Source organism: Halichoerus grypus, chromosome 11 (assembly GCF_964656455.1).
Source record: "Halichoerus grypus chromosome 11, mHalGry1.hap1.1, whole genome shotgun sequence".
Taxonomy (NCBI): domain Eukaryota; kingdom Metazoa; phylum Chordata; class Mammalia; order Carnivora; family Phocidae; genus Halichoerus; species Halichoerus grypus.
This window is the reverse complement of record NC_135722.1, coordinates 61,904,944-61,928,425: the sequence shown is the minus strand read 5'-3', so window position 1 is coordinate 61,928,425 and position 23,482 is coordinate 61,904,944. Positions and strand designations below refer to the sequence as shown.

Below are 23,482 nucleotides of genomic sequence, written 5' to 3'. Positions count from 1 at the left end.
AGAACAAGACTGTGGACAAGGTAGCAACCCGGCTGGAAGAAGGGAATAGATAGCCCTCTCTGGATAGGCTCAGGGAGGGGTTCCAGAGAAAGTTCTGAGTTTCATAGAATGGATTGCAAGTTTACAGAATGCTTGTTTCTTTCTATCTAGTCAGTGCTTTGACTTTTTAAATAATGTTAAGAAAAATTCTAGAGGGAGGGGGGTGGGGGGATAGGTTAGCCTGGTGATGGGTATTGAAGAGGGCACATATTGAATGGAGCACTGGGTGTTATATGCAAACAGTGAATCATGGAACACTACATCAAAAACTAATGATGTAATGTATGGTAATTAACATAACATAATAAAAAAATAAAGGAATCACTCTGGAAAAAAAAAAAAAAGAGAGAGAAATTCTTGGCTGAAAAATTCCTCTGCAAGGTGTGAGCTGTGGTAGAGTGTCTGAGAGGAGGAAAGGTGTTCCATGGCCCAGCTCACGTGCCTGCTTCCAAGGAGCGGCAGGATGCAGGAGAGGCTGAGTCTTCAAGATGTGAGATGATTACTGTTAGAGATGAGGTTCCCGTAGGAGAATGCGTGAAGGACACACCTGTTCAGTTGGTTGGGGTAGGCAGGTGAACGACCACTATCACCTCTCAGCTAGTAGATCTAGGAGAACTGTCCATTCATCATCTCCTTTCTGAGCACCTGATGGATTCCTGTTCTGTGATCCTGTAGCCCCCCATATTAATTCCTATGATAGCATGGACTGCACTCAGTTTTAACTATATTTGGGTCCTTTGCACTGGCTGTTCCCTCTTAGAACACTGTCCTCAGATGTCTTCATGATAACTCACCTCCTTCAAGCCTTGCCCCACCTTTCTCTCAGCGAGTCCTACCTTGACCACACCCCCCCTCAAAAATGCAACCTTTGCCCTACCACAGCTCTACCCATCTAAAAATCCTGATACCCCTTACTCTGCCCTATTTTTCACTTTTCCATAGCAAGTATCAACTCCTATTATTCTGTGTACTTATTGCCATGTCCTCTCGCTAGGATGTAAGTTCCATGAAGGCAGGAATTTTTGTCTGTCTGCATTCATCGATAGACCCCGAGCTCCTAGAATCGTCATTGGTACATGCTTGATAATTATTTGCTGGATGGGTGAATGAATGTGTGAGTAGCTGAATGAATATACCCTTAGCTGTATTCTCAACCCAACATTAAGCTCCATGAGAACAGGAAGCAAGCCTCCTGTTCACTGCTGAGTCCTCAGTGATTGGCACATAGAAGCCACTCTGTAAATAATATTCCATTAAATGACTATTACCTCATATCCATATGTGGAAGTTAAATTACATCCTGAACTCAATGTTTTTACCTGGGTGAGAAAGGAACCATCTTCTATCTGTCCTCATTCAAAAAGTGATAAGGGGAGCATTGATGGACATAGGTGAGATTTTGAAGGGAAGTTTTCCCTAATTCCATATCTTCCATTGCCCCAATCCAGGCCTGTTGTCCCCATCCAGTTTTCTGAAAACTCATAGACAGAAAAGCGAGCTCAGTATCGGGGGGAGCTGAAGTGATAGTCCAACCTTCTGGTGTTGTGACATGTGAATTTCATCACCAACCCTGATGAACTACCACTGAGGATTTGGGGTAGTCATATCAAACGTTCTTGGATGTCTTTCTCCCCTCTTCCATATGCTCGTGAGAGAAATGAACTTTCTCCAGCATCTCTTCTAAGCCAGGGAACATACCAGCTGATCCCACCTGTCAGTCAGTAGATACTTAACAGTGGAACTTACAGGGAAGAAATTTGGATTTTACACTCAGTTAACAAATACTGAGCACCGATTGGGTTCTAAAATGTCTTGTATGTATAATTCGCATAGGGCTCTGTTGGGCAGGGATCTTGCCTATCATTTTGCATCTTTGGAGACCCAGGGACAGAGATGAAAATCACATAGCTGCTTTGAATGGCAGAGGTGCTATTTGAACCCAGGACTATCTGATGTCCATGTCTCATGGTCTTTACATGTGTCTTCTCTAGAAAAATTTAAATGTTTAAATGATAATTGTGTATCAGCAATAATTAAATTCTGTATCAGGGTATTTCTAGGGGTACCTGGGGGGCTCAGTTTGTAAGTGTCTGACTCTTGATTTTTGGCTCAGGTCATGATCTCAGGGTCTTGAGATCAGACCCCACATCAGACTCTGCACTGGGCATGGAACCTACTTGGGTTTCTCTCTCTCCCTCTCCCTCCCTCCTACTTGCTCTCTCTCCCTCTTAAAAAAAGGAAAAAAATATATATTTCTTCTTTGTCTCTTACAGCAAGCTTACTAATTTGTGGCAATAAGACCTAAGCCATGAATACCAGAGCTTGATATCTATTTTCAGCTTGGATCAGAAATAAAAGGCTGTGGTCAGGGCTATGTCAGCCTTTCTGAAATATCTTGATTAATGTATTTTGATTGCCTGATAAACAAAGCCAGCACATAAAAGCTTTTAGAACTGTACTAAAGCCTGGTCTATTCATCCTGGCCATGTTCCCTTTCCCATATTTCAATCTCTGAGTCGCCAGCTGATGGCATTTGGGGGGAAAGACAATGATTTTAAGATGATTAATTTTTATAGCCTCACCCAACCGTGAAGTCTGAAGTACCATTTGCTGTGGTCTGTCGAGCCCTGCCTTTGGGCAGGTTCAGATTTGCCTCTGCTTCCCTCCAATGAGGTCCTGTCAGTCGGCAGAGCCGTGTAAATCACCCTGACAGATTGCTTGGACACCCTGAGAGAGAAAGCAGGCTGGAGTGGGCCCCATCCCTGGAGACTCTGATGATGCCTTGTCTGAAATGATCAACACACAGGCCTCCAGACACAGGAAGTCTGCCCACATTGTGTCCCTAAGGGACAGAGAGCACTGGTGACTCAGGAGAGACTAAGAGACAGGGTTGTTGTCCCTGGAAGTAATGCTTCTTCCCTGATTATCATCAAATGCCACAGCTGCAGAGAGGCCCAGGCTGTGAGGACCTCTGGTTGGTGCCTAATTAGTTCCATCTTTAGTCATGACAGTGACTGCCTGATTCCTTGGGTACAGTAGAAATTGACAGTTTCTCAGTATCCTCCAGACATAGAAGGAAACAGTCTGGCATGACGAGAAGTATGTCTTTACAGAGCACAAACCTGCCTTATAAGGTTATTAATGACAAAATGGCATAACCCATGTGATACCAGAGTCCATGGCACACGGTGCATTTAACCTTCTATCAGCTGGAAACAATGCCTGCACTTCAAGGAGTAGAATCTCTTTAATCACAGATAATAAATACCTAGAGCAGTGCCTGGCACACTGTAAGGCCTACTGTGTGCCCAGGAATCACGGAGAAACAGCATCTTGGTCAGTACCCTCTTAGCAAGGATTGACAGAGGCTAATGTGTTCTTATCCACTAACACTGATTCGTGGGTGGATTCCACCACCCTTTTCACTAAGGACAATTCATTATTGAAATAGATGGGGAACTGAGTGGCCACACCAGACCTCCATCAGCCTGGATATGATGACTGGTCGACAGGCGTATGTATGATTCCTCGAGAAGACATGCAAAGTAATCAGTACAGAGCTATGTGTTTCCTTCTACCCTAAGATGAATGCATTCTGACTTGAGAGACAGGAGCATTGCATGGATCTTCATCATCTCCTAAGAAAGGCAGGGAAGCTGGTGCTGGATGCTGCTCAGGCTTTCCTATTGTTTCCAGTTGTCCGTGCCTTCCTAAGAAAGAATGTACACAACTGGATTCCAAGGACTGCCCTATGAGAAGTATAGGCAACAAATGTAATAACAGAAAATAACCTTTATTGGACATCTGCTATGTGGTAGGCCCTGGGGATATGAACCTCCCCTGTCCACCAGGCATATACAAACTAGAATTTGCAAAGATTAGAAATCACAGTACAATGTGATATAAGAGCCTATGAGAGGGGCCTTAACTCCCAGTGAGGGTGGAGGAAGGAGAAAAGAAGGTCCAGGATTGATGGAGGAGATGGCACAGAGCAGAGCAATTTTCACAAGGCAAACACAATCCTAGGAGACACACATCCTATCAGCCATATGGAAAGTTAACCTGATTTCCCCACAGTGCCTTGCAAGACAAAGGCATAAAACATGACAGCTGAAACACGCCTTAGAGAAAGTGCTTTGGGCCTGTTGATTACATAGGAGCTGAAGCCCAAAGAGGTGAAGTAACTTACTCGAGATCACACGGTGAGATTTCGTTGAAGCCAGAACCAGAGCCCTGCTCTCCTAAATCCATCCAAGCTTCTCTCTACTTCCAGGGTGCCATCTCTGTTTTTGAAACACTTATTTATTAGATTCATGAGAGGGCGAATGAATGCTTTTAAGTAGGAAAATCTAGGGGTGCCTTGGGTGACTCAGTCATTAAGCGTCTGCCTTTGACTCAGGTCATGATCCCAGGGTCCTGGGATCGAGTCCCACATCGGGCTCCCTGCTCCACAGGAAGCCTACTTCTCCCTCTCCCACTCCCCCTGCTTGTGTTCTCTCTCTCCCTGTGTCTCTCTCTGTCAAATAAATAAATAAAATAAAATAAAATAAAAGAAGGAAAAACTATTGGAAGTGGCTGATTTTTAAAATAATAGCACCTAGATTTCAGATCTCTCTGCTCCTAGTGCAGATCCCTTTCCCACATCCCCCTGGCAGGGAGATTAAAGCCTTGAATTTTTTATCTGCAAAGTAGGAATATCATACTTACATGTCACACTGTTTACATGGACTCAATAAGATGGAATTATGTAACACAAAGGTACTTTGCACATGGCCGGCCAATAATAGGCACTCAGTAGGCTATTATTATTGTTGCTTAGTAGTTGTTTTTATTCCAAAGAATCTTTGGCAGGGTCATCAAACTGGTGGCCTTTGCCTTCTACCTGCCATCTATGAAATCATCCTTTCTTGTCCTCTGTTAGTTTGCCATTGCTTCTATGCCAAATTATCTTCCTCCATCTTCAAATCCAGCAATGGCCGCCATGTACCTCTCATGTCACATCTCTCTGACCTATTCTTCTGCCTTCTCTTCCACTTTTAAGGACTCATGTGATTGGATTGGGCCCACCCAGAGAGTCAAGTATACTCTCCCCATATTAAGACCTCTAACTTCAATCACATCTACAAATCCCTTTTGCCATAGAAGGTAACATATTCTCAGTTTCTTGGGATTAAGGTGTAGACATCCTTGAGGAGAAGGGGTTAAGGTATTATTTTCCCTACCATATCTTCAATGACCATGAGACACATCAAGTAATTTTTTCAGTACTTAGTGGCACAGTCTCAGGGGTTCTCTTTACCCTTGTGATTCTCTGCTATACCAGTCTTAAAGTGGTTAATCCAGAACTCGACCCTCTGACCAACACAGAAAACATGCGTGCTATTACGGTCCATGATTATTAAATATTACTGCAATCTAAGCCCAGTAGAAAATGTAGGTGGTTTTGATTGGAGAGGGTTGCTTGCAAAGACAGTGGATGGGATGGTGAAGCAAGTCCACAGGCCTTGGAGGCAGACAGGTCTCGCATTCAGTCCTGCCCTTTCACATGATAGCTGGTGTGACACCGGACATATTACTTAAGTTATGCAAATCTGTATTTCCTTATCTACAACACAAGGCTAATCCATGCCTTGTGGGGGCAGTTGTGAGAACTGAATGTGCCCTCTATAAACTACTCATGCCTCTCTCCTGACATCTAGTCCATGGTGTCATATAAATGTGATCACCAAATCATGAAATCTCTGGAAGTGAGGTCTAAGCACAACGTTCCTTGCCAGGAGTTGTAAGCTTAATTCTACTGCCAGGAGCATGGGCTTTTGATTCTGACATATCTATCTACATCTGAATCCTGGTTCTGTTACTTATTAGCTTTTTTTCATTTCAGCACTTTGGGTCTCATTTCCTTTATGAGATTAAAAATGCTGACATGGCAAGAGTGTTATCAGAAATAATAACAAAATGGAACTCCTTCTCTGTGGGTGTTGGGCATTTCACATGCTTCACCCTATGGTGGGATTTTTGTAACAATCTTTTGAGTTAATGCCATCATTCTCTGCATTTTGTAGTTGAGAGAATGGCCATCTATGCTGAAGAGATCATCGAGGAAGTTAGGTAACATGCCCCAAATTCACAACTAGGAATAGCAGAGTTGGGATGTAAACCCAGGTCTCTTCTCTCTCCAAAGCTTGGCATATAACCCACATGCTGCCTTGCCTGCCCAGTACATTGAGTGAGATGATAAATATAAAGTCTTTAGCACATTGTGGGGGCACTTAAGCACAATTTCCATCAGGTGCTCAGGTGTCGCCCCACCATGTTGCACAGCCACGAGGATGAGCAGCTGCTTCACTCCCCTTCCTAGATTTCCCCAGTTGGCAAAGGGCCACCACATGGTGAAATGCAGGAGGGCTGGGAGGGATGGGAGAGAAGCTGCATTATTCCTCTCTAATTCTACTTATCTAATGGACTTGTTAAAAGCACCCTAGGTGGAAAGTGTGAGTCTTAATGGCATTTTATAAAAGTTGCTGTGATGAATTAGCACATAAAGCAAATTAAAAACAGCTTATCGCTTTTTAAATTAGGTGATGGGGCACTGTAGCATTTCTCCCAGACACGAAGATCCATTAATATCCAAAGGAGTCAGAAGCTGCTGAAATGTATCAGCTGCTTGTTTTCAGGGACCTGACAAGTCTGAAGTCAGTGTAATCCTCGAGGGGCAGATTGTCCGAGATAAATAGAGCTGGGGAGGTGCATGTTGCTGAGCCCCTTCTGTGGGGACACCTATTGCTGAAGGCAGGAGGGGGACACCTTCCCTCAGGGATTCTTGGGAATAGAACGGAGCACAGTAGATTGAATGTCTGGCCTGATGGGGACCGCCAGGAACAGTGTCTCCTCCCCTCCCTTACACATGGGGACACAGGCTTGAGAGAAGCAGGGCTTTCAAAGTTCATCTGAAACATTTCCACAGACCTGTAGTGAGGGTCTAGTTTGTGCCCAGTGCTGTACTGGACTCGGAAGATAGAGTGGGACTGTAGATATCTTTATACACAGTCCACAAGATGCCTACTAAGTGCCACAGTGGGGACCCAGATCCCCAGATTCAAGGCCAGCACATTTTTCGGAAAAACAATAATGGTAATAGTAGCTGCCATTTATTGAGCCCAGCCTGTGTCAAGCTGGTGTCCCAGTACTTTCCATATATTATTTCATTTAATCCTCTCCACAATGCTTTGAAGTAGGTGGTGTTACCATAGGCCAGTTTTACAATTATGAAAACCTGACACCCAGAGAAGCTAAGTCACTTGCTTAAGATCACATGGTTAAAAAGTTGCAAACCCAGGCAGTCCGACCCTAGAGCCTGCCTTCTTGGCAACCACCTGCCAACTTCCTGATGGCTTTTCTCCCTCTGCTCCCCACACTTTACATCCAGAAGGAGCCTGGTGCTAAACCACAGGTTCAAAGACTTTTAGGATAAAAAACACTGAGACAAGAACTGAGCAGTAACGGAGCTTTGGGGATTTGGGGGTAGGGGGTAGGGGAGGGTGGTCAGCCTTGAAGGGAGGTGAAGAGATCCTGGTACTGCTAAATTGTGAGCACGGCCAGAGGACAAACAGGCTGGGAAACTGAGCTTACGATGAAATGTCCAAAAATGTGGATTTTGGAGCCGGACAGACCATATTCCCGATGCAGTCTCCACCAAATGCGTACGTGTGACCTGGGGCTGGTGCCTTAATGTCCTAAGCTTCCTTCCCTCATCTGTAAAATGAGGATACTAATTTTTACATTCAGGTTCTTATGATGTCAAATAAGACAACAGATACAAAGTGCCAAGCTACCCAATATGAGCATAAGTAGTGGTAGCTGTCATGGTCATCATCCTTGCCACCTTGTTACCACCTCTCAGACTTGGGGATGGAGGTGGGGGGTTCTGGGGGGGAACAAAGTGAAGAGCATTGCACTAGGGCTCCAGATCAGAGGACCCACACTCCAGCCTGAGGTTGCTGACCCTTGTATGCTGAGGTTAGTCTATCTCTCATCTATAAAAAGGGGATAATACTATATCCATCATACCTTCTTCGTCGGAATGAATTGAGTCACAAATGAGGTAGTGTATGTGAAAATGATTTGCAATCTATAGACCTCAAGACAATCCCCAGGGTCGATGATTCACTAGGAGGGCTCACAGGATTCAGCATAGTCATACTCAGGACTGAGTTATTACAGCAAGAGGATGCAAAGCAAAATCAGCAAAGGGAAAGGATTTGGGGACAAAATCCAGAGGAAACTGGGCACACGCTTCCAAGAGCCTTCTCCCAGTGGAGTCACATGGGACATGCCTAATCTCTCCAGCAACAAATTGTCACACCAGGTGTAAAAGTTTGTCTTCTGGGAAAGCTCATTAAAGACTCAGGGTCCAGGGTTTTTACTGGGGGCTGATCATGTAGTCACCATCTGCCTGGCCCATACCACAATTCCAGACTCACAGAAGAAAAGCAAATGTTCCATTTAAATGTGGTTTGTACGAACAGTTTAGGCATGGTGAGCCATTCTTAATAGGAAATAGTGAGAACCTTCCCAAAATCCAATTTCCCAGATGTCAGCCAAGAGCCATCCTTGTGGGCAGGTTTTTTTAAGAATAGCAATCTCAAGCTTGCTATGTTAACTCTTTTTTGCACAGAGTAGAATCTATAGAAAGGATTTTTATGAGTGAAAGGGAAAGGTGAGATGATAATGACAGTTCATACTTGTTGATTGTCACTATGTGCCAGGCATCGTTGTGCATGCTTTATTCTTACATGTATTACCTTATGTCACATTTCATCCATACAACAACTTCCTGATGTGGGTACTGTTATCATTGCTGGTATGTATGAGGAATCTGAGGCCTAAGAAAGGTGAGGTAGCTTGCCTGGATAATGAGCTATATGACTGGAAAGAAATAGTAGAACCAAGAAAGGACTCTAACAGTGTGACCCTAGAGCCCATATCCTGAACCACTATGCTCTAGCTGCTACAGTGTACCTGCCATGAGCTGGGAGCCTTATATGTCTTATTAATGTTCGCAACAGCTCCATGCGAATGTAGTTATTGGACTAATTTTGCATTACAAAAACCTGTGGCTCCAGAGTGCTAGTTCATTTATGTCACAGCACCCAGCCAGAGAAGTGACGGCGTCAGAAGTGGGCCCCTGCCCTCTCTCAGCCCCCTGTTGCCTGGTGGAGCTTTGCCAAAATCTTTGGTAGAGAAGATGCAGATGGTCAAGGTGGAAGTGAGTCATTCTGGGAGCTTTGACCGAAAAGCTCTCCCCTAATTCCATGACTTAGGGACAGCGTTAGTGGAAGAAGGAGCTGTGTTACGAGTAATTCAAATTTTCCTACAATATTTGAGAGCTCTACAAGCTGTCTTCAGCTCTTTTTGGTTGCCATGACAGCAGATGTGACATTTCTTTCATGAGGGGAAAAAAAAATGAAGAAAGGAAAGAACCATTCTTGGTCCTCAGTGATCTGAGAAAAAATCTGTTCCCCAGATCTATCTAGTTTTGCTTGCATAGTGGTTACACTCCAAGGAAATTGTCAGGATGGAATCAAAGGGGAGTAAGCAGGGAGGTGGCAAAATCTGCTTCTCCTGAGAAATTGTACGCTGCATGTGTGTGGTGGTGGTTTGTGATGGGGGGAGACAGGAGGAGGCAGGCAATATAAGATTTGACACAAATTGTCAGCTACTTAAGGTAACACCTAGCTACTAAGGTCTTGGTCATCAATCCGGTTCTGTTTGCAATTCCCTCACCCCACCAGTTTATACAGGTTACAGTGCGTTTGGCTTAGCAAAGGCTCAGCATGTGTTCTTTAGTGAGAACAACATGGTACATAGAGCAAGAATTACAATTCAGAGTGATGAGTGCGATGCTGAGATAGGCTTAGCATTCTGTGCGAGCAAAAAGATTTGTCTTATTCATATAATCTTGATCTATCTCTAGACACACATGTAAACATGGGTGTAATTATATTTTTTCATTATTGCATTTTGAGCGCTTATTCATGGCATTGGATTAACCTCTGCCACCATTCAATTTATTTTAATTTTTTTTCTGTTTTTGTGGTTTTAATTAGCATTTTCTTTTTTAAAAGATTGAATTCCAGTATAATTAACATACAGCGTTATATTAGTTTCAGGTGTACAATATAGTGAATGAACTGCAACCATTCAACTTCAGTAATGGTCCAATAGTCCAGGGAGTGGAAGTCTCACAGTCCCCAATGGGATGACATTTAAGTTGTTACCATGTTTCCCCATTACAAAAGAAAGAGTTGGATGGACTGATATATCTGAGAGGATTTGTTCATAACACAAAATGCTTCATTCAAAAAGATGCCCATGCTTCTCTTCATGATTTCCTTCTTGTAGTGACTTTTAACATTTGATTGTAGTGGGAGGGAAAGAAATCTCAGGTACTAAACTCCCTTTATCACATCTCCCATTATCACCTCGCCACATAGGATGGTCTCCAGGGAAAGAAGCAGTACCCCCATTTTAGGGGTCTGGAGGCTGCCCCTGCAGCCTCCAAGGAGAAGCAGGAACTAACGTGGATTTGTGACCACAGTAGTGGGAATGTAGACTGCAATCCTGGGAGTCATTCCTGGAAGCTGGTATCGAATGGATGAAGGATTCTCAGGGCGAGAGTGGGTAATCAAAACGGTGAATTCGAAATCTGTGCTGCAGAGGTTCCTAACGATGTTCTCTCTTGTCATTTCTACAGAGCCATGTTTGACTATGACAAGAGCAAGGACAGTGGGCTGCCAAGTCAAGGACTTAGTTTTAAATATGGAGATATTCTCCATGTTATCAACGCCTCTGATGATGAGTGGTGGCAAGCCAGGAGAGTCACGCTGGAGGGGGACAGTGAGGAGATGGGGGTCATCCCCAGCAAACGGAGGTAAAACTGCCTTTTCTATTTCAGAGTGTTTGCTTTTCAGTGATCTAGGGGGTGGAAATGAGGGAATATGAAGATATGGCAAACTGTTCACAAAATAACCATTTGAGTGGGATAGTCAGTCAGCGGGGAAATTGTCAGTGGTGACAGGTGACATTAATTAAGTATTCTCATTCTTCTCATATTAGGATTTTACCAAAACTGGTGACTGTGATAAGGCACAAAGAAAGAAAAGGGATCTGCTTACACCGCCTTCCTAAAACGTTTACCAGCATCCACATGTTCAAGATCATCTTATCAGCACGTATGCTGACTTACACACTCCAGGTTATTCCAGAGGTTCACATTTACCAGATAACTTTACAGAAAGGTCAGGTGAAAGCCCAATAAATTACAATTTACTAATCAAAGGTCCTACCTATGTATTACGTTCAAATACTGACAGGAGAAAAACTAAAAACCTTCATTCCAAATTCAGATTCTTGGGATATGAGCTGTCAAACATCTGGTGAGGTAAAGACTGGGTTTATAACTGTTACTGTTTTAGTTACTCCTGTTCCCCAGCCACCCCACAACTCCCACCTTCACTCAATCAGATACTTAGTTCTATATGTGTTTCCTGAGTCAAGACTACCATGCTCTTTCTCTTCTAGACATTTCTTCCACTATGCTTTCGAAAGGCGGGAATATACTTTGGAACAGCCAACCCCCTCATGCGCCCCCAGCAGCTTCTAGTCCTCAGGACCAGGGAGGAACTTTCCTTCCCATGAACCTCTTCTTGGCACCAAAATATTGTCCATGAAACACATTTGTCTGTATCCCAGGAAAGAGATATGGTTATGAAATTGAAGTCAGGGATAACGTTTATTCAAGGCAGTCACCAACTTTTCTCAAGCTACAGGTTTCTCAGAGGGCTTTTCTCCTGTCCAAACACCCCAAACACCTCTGTGAAGAGTCCTCAGTGAAGCTGAGCGCTCTGGTGCTGCAATCCAGCAACTGAGCTAGCACAAACCATAGTAGGAAGATGTCACTTATACCCAAGAATCACTCTGGGGCATTGGCACTCCAGAGAAGACTGGTCCCCCGTCCTTCTCTGCATGGGGCCACACAGCCCGGGGAGGAATGTGGGGAGAGGGCAGCAGGCTGACTGTCACACAGATGCTCCCTCATGGTTAGTGGGGAGGAGTGACGAAGAAGCCGCTGCAACTCCAGAGAACCTCCCTGCCCTCCGTGCCCCTGTGTGGGTCTCCCACCAGTGCACAGTTCTCTGGGTCTCTTTAAACCTCTGGGCTCTGGGACACCTGGGTGGCTCAGTCCGTTAAGCATCTGCCTTCAGCTCGGGTCATGATCCCAGGGTCCTGGGATCGAGCCCCGTGTCAGGCTCCCAGCTTGGTGGGGAGTCTGCTTCTCCCTCTGCCTGTCGCTCCCCCTGCCTGTCGCTCCCCCTGCTTGTGTACGTTCTCTCTCTCTCTCTCTCTCTGACAAATAAATAAAATCTTTTAATAAAAAAATACAAAAAATGTAAAAACCTCCGGGCTCCACAATAGTTGCCTCACATTGCTTTGAGAGGACATTGTGAATTTGTACTATGGCTTGTAGGGTTTTCTCAAAGGGTATATATTCAAAGCAGTGACTCTCAGCACTAGTTTATATTCTGTTTTTCCATTTCCATTTACTTAAAAAAAAGAGTCAAGGCAACGTGCATTTTGGTTTGCTTCAATTCATCAGAGCTGTCTGAGCCACTGCTCTGTAGAAGAAAGAGCTATCTTATTGAATATGGCCCCAAGGATAGAAATGGAGTGGAGGAAGCTATGTGGGAATAGATTTCAGCTCATTTTATTTTTTTTAAAGATTTTATTTATTTATTTGACAGAGAGAGACAGCGAGAGGGGGAACACAAGCAGGGGGGGAGTGGGAGAGGGAGAAGGAAACTCCCTGCAGAGCAGGGAACCTGATGCAGGGCTCGATCCCAGGACCCTGAGATCATGACCTGAGCCGAAGGCAGACGCTTAACGGACTTGAGCCACCCAGGCACCCTAATTTCAGCTCATTTTAAAGAAATTCTTTTACTGGTTGGAGCTGTGTAGAGATGGCATGGATTATGTGGGAAGAGAGTAAACCAGAACAGTGGTTTTCATAGCAAGGGAACATTATAAAAGCTTAGATGTGCCCACTCCCTCCCTCTCTGACCCTCTCCTCTGTGTGTGCATGCATGTGTATGTGTGTTTGTGTGAATGTACGTGTGCGCGCGCATGCACATGCATGCACATACACACAAATATTCTAATTCAGTCCATCTGGAGTGGGTCCTGGAAATCTGTGTTTGTAAATCCCTCCGGGTGATTCTGATAATAGAAGGTCTGGTGTCAGGAAATACAATAAAAGGGATTCAAGCTTTGAATAGAGTTGAACTATACAATTTTTCAGGCCCTTTCCAACCCAGAGGTTCTGTGATTCTAACCAGCTTTGTCAATAGCCCTTCATTTGTTCAGTTATACTTCACTTTCCCCCAAGGAACATTCTCAGTGCTATTCCTCTTGAGGCAATTTTCCACCTGCTGGTGGTCATTCTTAAGTTGGCTATCTTTCCTATTTTGGATAAAAACCATCTTAACAATCATACTACAGCTAGCCTGAAAAAGAAGTTTGTCTAGTGACTCTAATGTTGATATTTATTTGCATTCTATCTCATGAATGTTATAGTAGCTTCTCCCTCTGTGTGTGTGTGTGTGTGTTTATGGCTATAAATGAGTTTCTGTCAACTTTTCTCCTTAGAATATTAATCCTTTCAAAAAATGCTATTATTGTTTTATATGTTTATAAAATAACACATTTCATTGTAGGAAAGTGGGAAATTTTTGAAAAGTGTAAAAAAGAAATAAAAATCATTTATAATCCTACCCCACAAAGAGTTCTTATTGCAAGGCTTTCTCATTTTACACTACATTTAGCATCTTACAACTCTAGCTCAGAATAAGTGGGAGCTGGTACAAATATGATTTACTTTTAGACTGGGGTTAAATTTTTCAGTGTTTAATTCCTTGCTAGCCCCTTTTCTGAGTACAGTTCAGCTAGTAGAGATGGTCTGGGAAATTCTCATAATGGATAACATCAGGGCATGACTTGACCCCTTACAAAAATGTTTCTCTATTGATGATTCCATTTAATCATCCCAATGAAATCAAGGTGGAGAGTATGAAAATTATTTCCATCCTTTTCCTTTTTTTTGAAGATGGTGAAGAAATTTTACTTAACAAAACACTCCTAGAGCATGCTAGATGCTGTTCTAAGCCCTTTACAATGAACTCATTTATTTTTTTTTCTTTTTTCTTTTTTATTATGTTATGTTAATCACCATACATTACATCATTAGTTTTTGATGTAGTGTTCCATGATTCATTGTTTGCGTATAACAACCAGTGCTCCACTCAGTACGTGCCCTCTTTAATACCCATCACCAGGCTAACCCATCCCCCCACCCCCTCCCCTCTAGAACCCTCAGTTTGTTTCTCAGAGTCCATAGTCTCTCATGGTTCGTCTGCCCTCCGATTTCCCCCCCTTCATTTTTCCCTTCCTGCTATCTTCTTCTTTTTTTTTTTTTTTCTTTAACATATACTGTATTATTTGTTTCAGAGGTACAGGTCTGTGATTCAACAGTCTTACACAACTCACAGCGCTCACCATAGCACATACCCTCCCCAATGTCTATCACCCAGCCACCCCATCCCTCCCACCCCCCACCACTCCAGCAACCCTCAGTTTGTTTCCTGAGATTAAGAATTCCTCATATCAGTGAGATCATATGATACATGTCTTTCTCTGATTGACTTATTTCGCTCTGCATAATACCCTCCAGTTCCATCCACATCGTTGCAAATAGCAAGATTTCAGTCCTTTTGATGGCTGCATAATATTCCATTGTATATATATACCACTTCTTCTTTATCCATTCATCTGTCAATGGACATCTTGGCTCTTTCCATAGTTTGGCTATCATGGACATTGCTGCTATAAACATCGGGGTGCACATATCCCTTCGGATCACTACATTGGTATCTTTGGGGTAAATACCCAGTAGTGCAATTGCTGGGTCGTAGGGTAGCTCTATTTTCAACTTCTTGAGGAACCTCCATACTGTTTTCCAGAGTGGCTGCACCAGCTTGCATTCCCACCAACAGTGTAGGAGGGTTCCCCTTTCTCCGCATCCCCGCCAACATCTGTCATTTCCTGACTTGTTAATTTTAGCCTTTCTGACTGATGTGAGGTGGTATCTCATTGAGGTTTTGATTTGGATTTCCCTGATGCCGAGCGATGTTGAGCACTTTTTCATGTGTCTGTGAACTGTTGGGACTTCATCAAGATAAAAAGCTTTTGCACAGCAAAAGAAACAGTCAACAAAACCAAAAGACAACCGACAGAATGGGAGAAGGTATTTGCAAATGACATATCAGATAAAGGGCTAATATCCAAAATCTATAAAGAACTTATGAAACTCAACACCCAAAGAACAAATGATCCAATCAATAAATGGGCAGAAGACATGAACAGACATTTTTCTAAAGAAGACATCCAAATGGCCTACAATGAACTCATTTGAACCACATTATAACCCTTTAAGAGATGTTATATTATTATGCCCATTTTACAAATCAGGAGGTTGAGGCATAGAGGGGTTAATTAAATTGCCTGAAATTGCCCAACTAGTAAGTGGCAGAACCAGGATTTGAATCCAGGCTACAGAATTGATACTCTTTTTTTTTGTTTTTCTTGTTTTTAATTAAGGGGGGAGAAAGGGAGGGGGGAGGGACAGCAGGAGAGGGAGAGAAAGAATCTTAAGCAGGCTCCACACCCAGAATGGAGCCTGACATGGGGCTCCATCTCATGACCCTGAGATAATGACCTGAGCCAAAATCAAGAGTTGGATGTTTAGGGATGCCTGGGTGGCTCAGTCAGTTAAGCGTCTGCCTTTGGCTCAGGTCATGATCCCAGGGTCCTGGAATAGAGTCCCACATCAGGCTCCCTGCTCAGTGGGGAGCCTGCTTCTCCCTCTGCCTGCCTCTACTCCCCCTGCTCATTCTCTCTCTCTCTCTCTCTCTCTCTCTCATTCTGACAAATAAATAAATAAAATCTTAAAAAAAAAAAAAAAAAGGAACTGGATGCTTAACCAACTGAGCCACCCAGACACCCCAACGGAATTGATACTCTCAACTTATATTCAATCCTTCCTGCCCAAGTTACAAAAATAAGACTTGACAAAATTTAAATGAGCAAGCATTGTTTTGGCAGTGTCTGTGTGCCAAGCACTGTCATTGGGTCACTGGAGCCCAACTGGAATCACATGCTTATGGGACTAAACATGTGACTAAGGCACAGCCACACTGTGATTAGGTTAATGGGGGCTCTTTGTAAATAAAGGTACTATCCTAGTCAGCTTGGGCTGTCATCACAAAATACCGTAGACTGGGTGTTTTAACAACAGACATCCATCTCTCAGAGTTCTGAAGGGCTAGAGAGTCCAAATTCAAGGCACTGGTCATTTGGGTTCCCAGTAAGGGCCCTCTTCCTGGTTCATGGAGAGCTTTCTTGCTGTACCCTCACATGGCTGAAAGAGAGATCATTTCTCATGCCTCTTCTTATAAGGACACTAATCCCATTCGTGAGGGCCAACACATTCAGTCCATAGCAGGGGTCAAGGGAGGTGAAAGGACAGCAGATAGAGGGATGAATTCCATCTGATGATAGCACCAACCACGTATGGTGCCAAGTGCTTTCAAATACACAATTTCATTTCATCTTCACAAAAGCCTCAAAGGGAAACTGACAGTCCAAGAAGTCAAGTAACTTGCCTGAGGATGCACAACCAACCACTGGCTGACCCCAAGTCTCTCTGATGGCAAGACCACATGGCTTTCCACTATACCAAGAGTATACTAGAATTGTCAATTAGGAGTTCTTAATATGTAGCAGACACTGGGCTAAACAATTTTGTATTACCTTATTTAACATTCATTGTAATTTTCTGAAGCCTATGTCAGTACTCTAAGTTTACCAACATAAATCCTGAGATCCTAAAAGGTTGAATGAACTGCCCTAAGTCACAGAGCCAACAAGTGGCAGATGCAGGATTCAAACAAGTCTGGGTTTGCAAAACCTGGCCTCTTAGCATAGAATCACTGTTTCCTGAGACTACGTAGTTTTTGTGAGTGGCCAGGATATGATTTGTTCCACAGTCTTTTAATCTGAGTCTTTATTCATTGCCCCATAGTGATGGTCACCTGGGCTCTCAGATGACAGGTTTGTAGCTAGCACTGCATTAAGGTTTACTCACCTAACCTTCACAGAGAGCTTGTGGCCAGTCACATGGATGGCATTTCCATCCTCGTAGAGCATGGGCACAGGAATACCCAGCACCAAATGATGCTCCCACCATCCAGTGCTCCAAGCCTGACCTCATTATGTGTTTGGCCAGGACCTGAAAATGCCAGATGGGGAATGCGTGAGAGGGCAGAGGAAAACAGTTGGGCTCATTGAAGCATGACCATTTGGTACTCCCTGGAGATGCTAGCTGTCAGAAGTGATTGCTCAGATTTTGCCATCCAGTTTACATTTTCAGTATTTTGGTCAGTGACCAAACTAGGGTGGAGAGGATTATTTCTGCTTAAACAATCTAATTAATTGCTTGCCTCTTGAGTGTGAGAGAAGTAAGGCAGTACTTCTCATTTCGATTCAGTCTTTCTATACAGGTGGCCCACCATTTCCTTAGGTAAAGCTTCAATATCATCTATTTCTGCCAAAGGAGTCTTACTTAGTAACATAATTAGAGAAGGTGATGCTAAACTTGATGTAAATTCTTACCAAGTGAAAAAGTAATGAATTGGTAAGTAATTTTTTATTAAAAACACTGTTTGAGGGTAAGTCACTTAACTCTTGAGCCTCAATTTTCACATCCAGGCCCACAACGCTCCTTGAGGGTTTATTCATGCATTCGTTCATTCATTTGTTCATTTATTCAACAAAGATTCATTAAGCACCTACTATATGCCCAGCTCCATCTTAAGTCCTGGATCGTTGTGCAGTTATGGATAATATAGGCAGAGTGCTTAGTACAACATCAAATACCTTGTACACATTCAAATAATGGGTGTTTTCCTTTCTTCATATTTGAGCTTTTAGTGCTTGAAAGAACACACCATTATTTAGAGCCCTATTTCCCAGCCCTACCTCTCATTTGAGCAATAAATCATCCACCTGCATCCCAAGAAGCAAGAGAGGAAGGGGCTGAGGTAGGTAGGAGAAAACATAAGCCATAGCCACCTACCACTGAGAGAGGGGAATCAACGTGGGCCTCTGTGGTGGGAAAGCAAAACTATGATGGGGCTACAGTGAATACAAAAGGACTGCCAAGAAGAGAAATTAATTCAATATTTATGATATAATTCAATATTTATAGTGCTGCATATAGTCATTTAACTAACCTAAATTTCAGTATTAAAATTTATTCTAAATTTTAAAGCCCAGGGGTGCCTGGCTGGCTCAGTCTGTTAAGCGTCTGACTCTTGATTTCAGCTCAGGTCATGATGTCAGGGTCATGAGATGAAGTCCTGCATTGGGCTCCACACCGGATGTGGAATCTGCTTAGGATTCTCTCTCTCTTCCTCTCCCTCTGCCCCTCTCCCCTCTCTGCAGTTCTCACACTCTTAAAAAAAATTTTTTAAAGCCCAGCCTGTTTTGGTATGGTGTTATGTAAGTGATTATATACTTGCATTTGGTTATGGTTTATTTAATTCAGGACATTTGGGATATGGGGATGCAATGGAGAAGGTTGGTTATCATTTGTGAAAAACTTAATGCAGATTTCTGAAGAACTGTATTGGCCCTAAAACTGTGTATGACTCATCCAAAATCTCATTTGTGTTGAGAATTCCCATTGCAGAAGAGAGACGAGGAAGATCCTGAATGCTATTTCCCAAGCTGAGTAGATGTGAACAGACACTCAAGTTAGCTTTTAGCAGATAGTGTTCAGGCCCTGTTTCTACCACTTTTTAAACTTGGCAAGCTTCATGTCTCAGCTTTCCCAGCCATAAAATGGGGTCAATAATACCTACATCATTTGGTTATTGTGAGAACCAAATAAGAGGCTATAAATGTAAAGGAATTTTTCAATAATAATTTTATGTTAAAACTTCAGCCAACACTTATATTATCATCATTATCATTAATGAAACGTCCAACCCCAAGAGAAAGCAAAACTTTCCGACTTCCTTCATGAGTGAGCCAAAACCATGCCACCTACAGTAACATTTTAAAAATTGTGTTTTTTCTATTGCCTGTTTGAAGATTAATAAACCATAGCAAATAATAGGCGCGCGCGCGTGTGTGTGTGTGTGTATCTATCTGACTTAACATTCTTTGAAACCCTCTTAAGATTTAAGCAATGAATCACTAAAGATAGCCTAATAGGGACATTTCTTAAGAAATCTGAAAAGGGTGAGCTTGGGAACCAGGGGGTAAAAATTAGAATGCTCTGTCCAAACAGTTAGAATCCTGACTTCAGCCTGTGAGTTCTGTGGGTGCATAGAATTTTTTGCATAGCCTGATCAAATAACCATGGATCCTCTGCCTGTCATTTTGGCATCATCTAATGTACTAGTGTTTCCCATAATTATCCTGGTTAATGCAAAGAAGCCAGGATAAAGTCAGGGCCAGAACAGTTTTAGAAGGATCCGAAGAGATGAATATGAATTAACATTTGCACTTGGATTAAAACCGAGAAAAGCTGAAGTTGCTCAGAACAGGCATTTTCTGAGTGAGCATCTTTCCACTTGGCAGCTTACCTTTTCTGAAGTCTTCCTTGTGCTCTTCCTAACTGTTGTATGTAGAAACTCTCAGTGGAACATATTGCTTTAATATCTGAGGTTAGATATGAAAATTTTTGTTCAGCTGTTTCCACTCAAATATTCTCCTCTCACACTGAAATATATTCTGAAACTGTTTCTGTAACTATAGAAACCCCGATCTGCACTGTGTTTCAACTGGGAACACAAAAGAGCTCTCAGTTAAAAAGCAATATGTTGTTAATTATTGATCTATGAATAGCTTAGATTTTATAAACCATTAATTTCTGTAGATTCGGGGTTTTTCTTCTCTCTCTCTTTTCTTTCCCCATTTTTGAAATTAGAGTTGGCCATATTTAAACAGTCAAGTCAAAACAACTCATGGAAGATTATTTGAGTTCACAGTGGTTTATTGAGGACTTGCTGCAGGATGCTGCAGAGTGACATGTGGGTTTGCCCTCAAGGAACATACAGCTTTGTATGTGCTCTGGGAAAACAAACAGAAGGAAATGAGATAATACCAGCATGAAGATACAAATAAGTACTGTAGCGTCTTAAAGGAAGGAGTGATCATGTCTAACTGGAGAGGCTAAAACAAACAAACAAAAAAACAAGGAGATACTTAGCTTCTCTTTACCTCTTTTTTAACCGCATCCTTCGAAGAGGCACAAGTCTTACCAATTTTACTTTACTACTATTTCTCAAACCCTTTCCTTCCTTCCACCTCATTATCATTTCTTGCCTGGATTGTGGCAATGACTTCTTTTTTTTTTTTTTTTTTAAAGATTTTATTTATTTATTCATGAGAGACAGAGAGAGAGAGAGGCAGAGGGAGAAGCAGGCTCCCAAGGAGCAGAGAGCCCGATGCGGGACTCGATCCCAGGACCCTGGGATCATGACCTGAGCCGAAGGCAGACGCTTAACCATCTGAGCCACCCAGGCGCCCGTGGCAATGACTTCTTAACAGGCCTCCTGCTTCCCACTGTCCCTTCTCTCCTCCAGCCTATCCTCCTCTGCCACGGTCATTTATTCTACGCTCATCTGTTTGAGCGCTTCTCTGCTTTATATCCTCTCGTAACTCACGAGGATTCCCCAAGGAAAAAGCCTCAGTCCTTAGTGTGGATGGAGATCTTTTATAAGGAGGCCCCACCACCTCACTGTCTCACATCCCCTCCTATATATTCCCTATACCAGAATCTTCCCACAATCTTTAGCTTGCTTATATCCTTGGGTCATGGTATGTGTCATTGCTCCTGTCTGGGAAATTCTCCCTGGACTTTTCCTGGTGACAAGCTCTTTCTTGTCTTTCAAGTTTCACATAAATTGATACCTCCTCCAAGAAGCTCACCCCAATGCTTTCTATCCCTCCTTCTCACCCTTCAGTGAGATAGATGCCTCCTCTATCCCTCCTTCTCCCCCCTCCCCCTGCCCCGTTGCTGTCAACAGTCTTACCGTGCAGCATTATCAGTCTCTTTATGTCTTTGTTCCTACCAGGAGCACATTCCTGGATGTTTATTGCAGTCATGCTTTTTAATTTTTTTCTTCGTTCCCCAGCTCCTTGCTTGATACATGGTAGGCACTCGATGAGTGTTTGATGAATGAATGAAGTGTCAGGTACAATGATGAAACCTGCAGAGATGACAGGAGAACAGCACTGGGGAAAAGGAAAAAATTCAAGATTACCTATAACATATTTGGTTTTGAGGTGAAGGTAAATACCCTTGTGTTTCTAAAGGGAAGGGAAGAAAAAGGAAACCAAAAGAAAAGAGTAGGAGAGATGAGGTGTGCAGAGGGGAGCAGAGGAGAAGAAAGAAGTTTATTTAGTCTTCACTTTAGGTGTTCATCTCTGTGGATTGTGATTTCTTTTAATAGATTTTTGATTGATTTATTCGGGCATTTAAGTAACAAATAGTTTTTCTCCCTCTTTGTTTCTTCCAATCACTGTGACTCTCAGTACACATCACACAGAAGTTTCAAGGGATGTGTTAGCCTCTTAGAGACAATATACCAAGACTTTTTTTTACCAAACAAAGGAATGGGAATTCTTTAGAACACATTGTATTTGAGCTGTAGGATATGAAGAGGTATTCTTTATTTAGTAAGAAACTTACTCATAAATGCCTTGCCATGCGATCAGCTCTTTATTTTCAATTTTCTTTAGGGTGGAAAGAAAGGAGCGTGCCCGGTTGAAGACAGTGAAGTTTAATGCGAAACCTGGAGTGATTGATTCAAAAGGGGTAGGTACAAAATAATCGAAATATTAAGTTCTCTCGGCTGCCATGGGTTTAACTATAATTAACATTTAGGCTTTCAGTAGCAAAGAAATTATGGAGCTACCAGACAGTAGAGTACTATTATAAGTGTACTGCTGAAAGTAATAATGTATTCTCTGATGAAGTAGATGTGTGATAAATATATTAAATACTGGGGCTAAAGCTGACAGTGGTCCATGGAAATGATGTGTTGATGAAGGTGATGTAGTGATTACACTGAAGAAGAAAAAGATAGTTTAGTGTTTTCATTTCTTTAATTTTTTCTTTTAAATTAAATGTTCAAAAGGATGGATTTCATAAAAGATACCTACCTGCTCTTCACAAATATGTGTAGTCTATTACATATTATAAAGCTAAGACAGTGGTCATGGAAATATATATATATGGATCATCTAAGTGAATACATGGATTGTTGTGACAGACATAGAAGAGAATTAATAAGTGAAATTGAATCACCAAAATTAAAGTATTATGTGCACATGTATCTATTTTAATAACAGCTTTAACAAGATAAAATTCACATACCATACAATTCACTAATTTAAAGTATACCATCCAGAGGTTTTTAGTATATTTATTTAGACAGCCATCCCTACAATCAGTTTGAGAACATTTGATCACCCCATAAAGAAACCCTGTAGCTGTCACTTCCCATTGCCCCCTGACCTCACCCCCACCCTCCACCCTACCCAGCCCTAAGCAACTACTAATCTATTTTGCCTATAGATTTGCCTATTCTGGATATTTTATATAAATGGAATTATATACTATGTGGTCTTTTGTGTCTGCTCCTTTCACTTCACATAATGTTCTCATGCACAGATATTGTGGCATGTATAAGTACTTTATTTCTTTTCCTTGCCAAATAATATACCATTGTAAGGATACATCTCATTTAATTTATCCATTCATCAGTTGATGGACATCTGGGTTCTTTCCACTCTTTGGCTATTATGGATAATGCTGCAGTGAACATTTGTGTATACATTTTTGTGTGGACAAGTGTTCTTACTTCCACTGGGTGTATACCTAGGAGTAGAATTTCTGGGTCTTATGATAACTCTATGTTTAATGTTTTGAGGAACTTCCAGACTGTTTTTCCAAGGTGGTTGTACTTGTTTATATTCCCACCATCAGTGTATGAGGGCTCCAGTGTCTCCACATTCTCACCAACACTTGTTATATGTCTTTCTGCTTTTTTGGTCTGAAGTGGTATCTCATTGTATTTGCAATTTGCATTCCCCTAATGACTATTGGTGTTGAGCATTTTTTCATGTGTTACTTGGCCATTTCTATACCCTCTTTGGAGAAATGTCTATTCAGATCATTTGCTCATTTTTAAATTGGGCTTTTTTGTTGTTGTTGAGTTGTAGAAATTCTTTGTATATTCTGGAAATCAATTTCATC

At 42.3% G+C, this 23,482-nt stretch overlaps 1 protein-coding gene across 26 annotated transcripts in view; it reads left to right on the top strand.

Moving 5' to 3' along the window:
• Positions 1 to 23,482, top strand: part of DLG2 (discs large MAGUK scaffold protein 2) — a 2,206,895-nt gene that overhangs the window by 2,124,453 nt on the left and 58,960 nt on the right. For all 26 annotated transcript variants that reach the window (XM_078058613.1, XM_078058610.1, XM_078058611.1 and 23 more), the window contains 2 exons: positions 10,796 to 10,972; positions 21,964 to 22,039. In XM_078058613.1, coding sequence (XP_077914739.1) covers positions 10,796 to 10,972; positions 21,964 to 22,039 — 253 coding nt within the window. The remainder of the gene's footprint in view (positions 1 to 10,795; positions 10,973 to 21,963; positions 22,040 to 23,482) is intronic.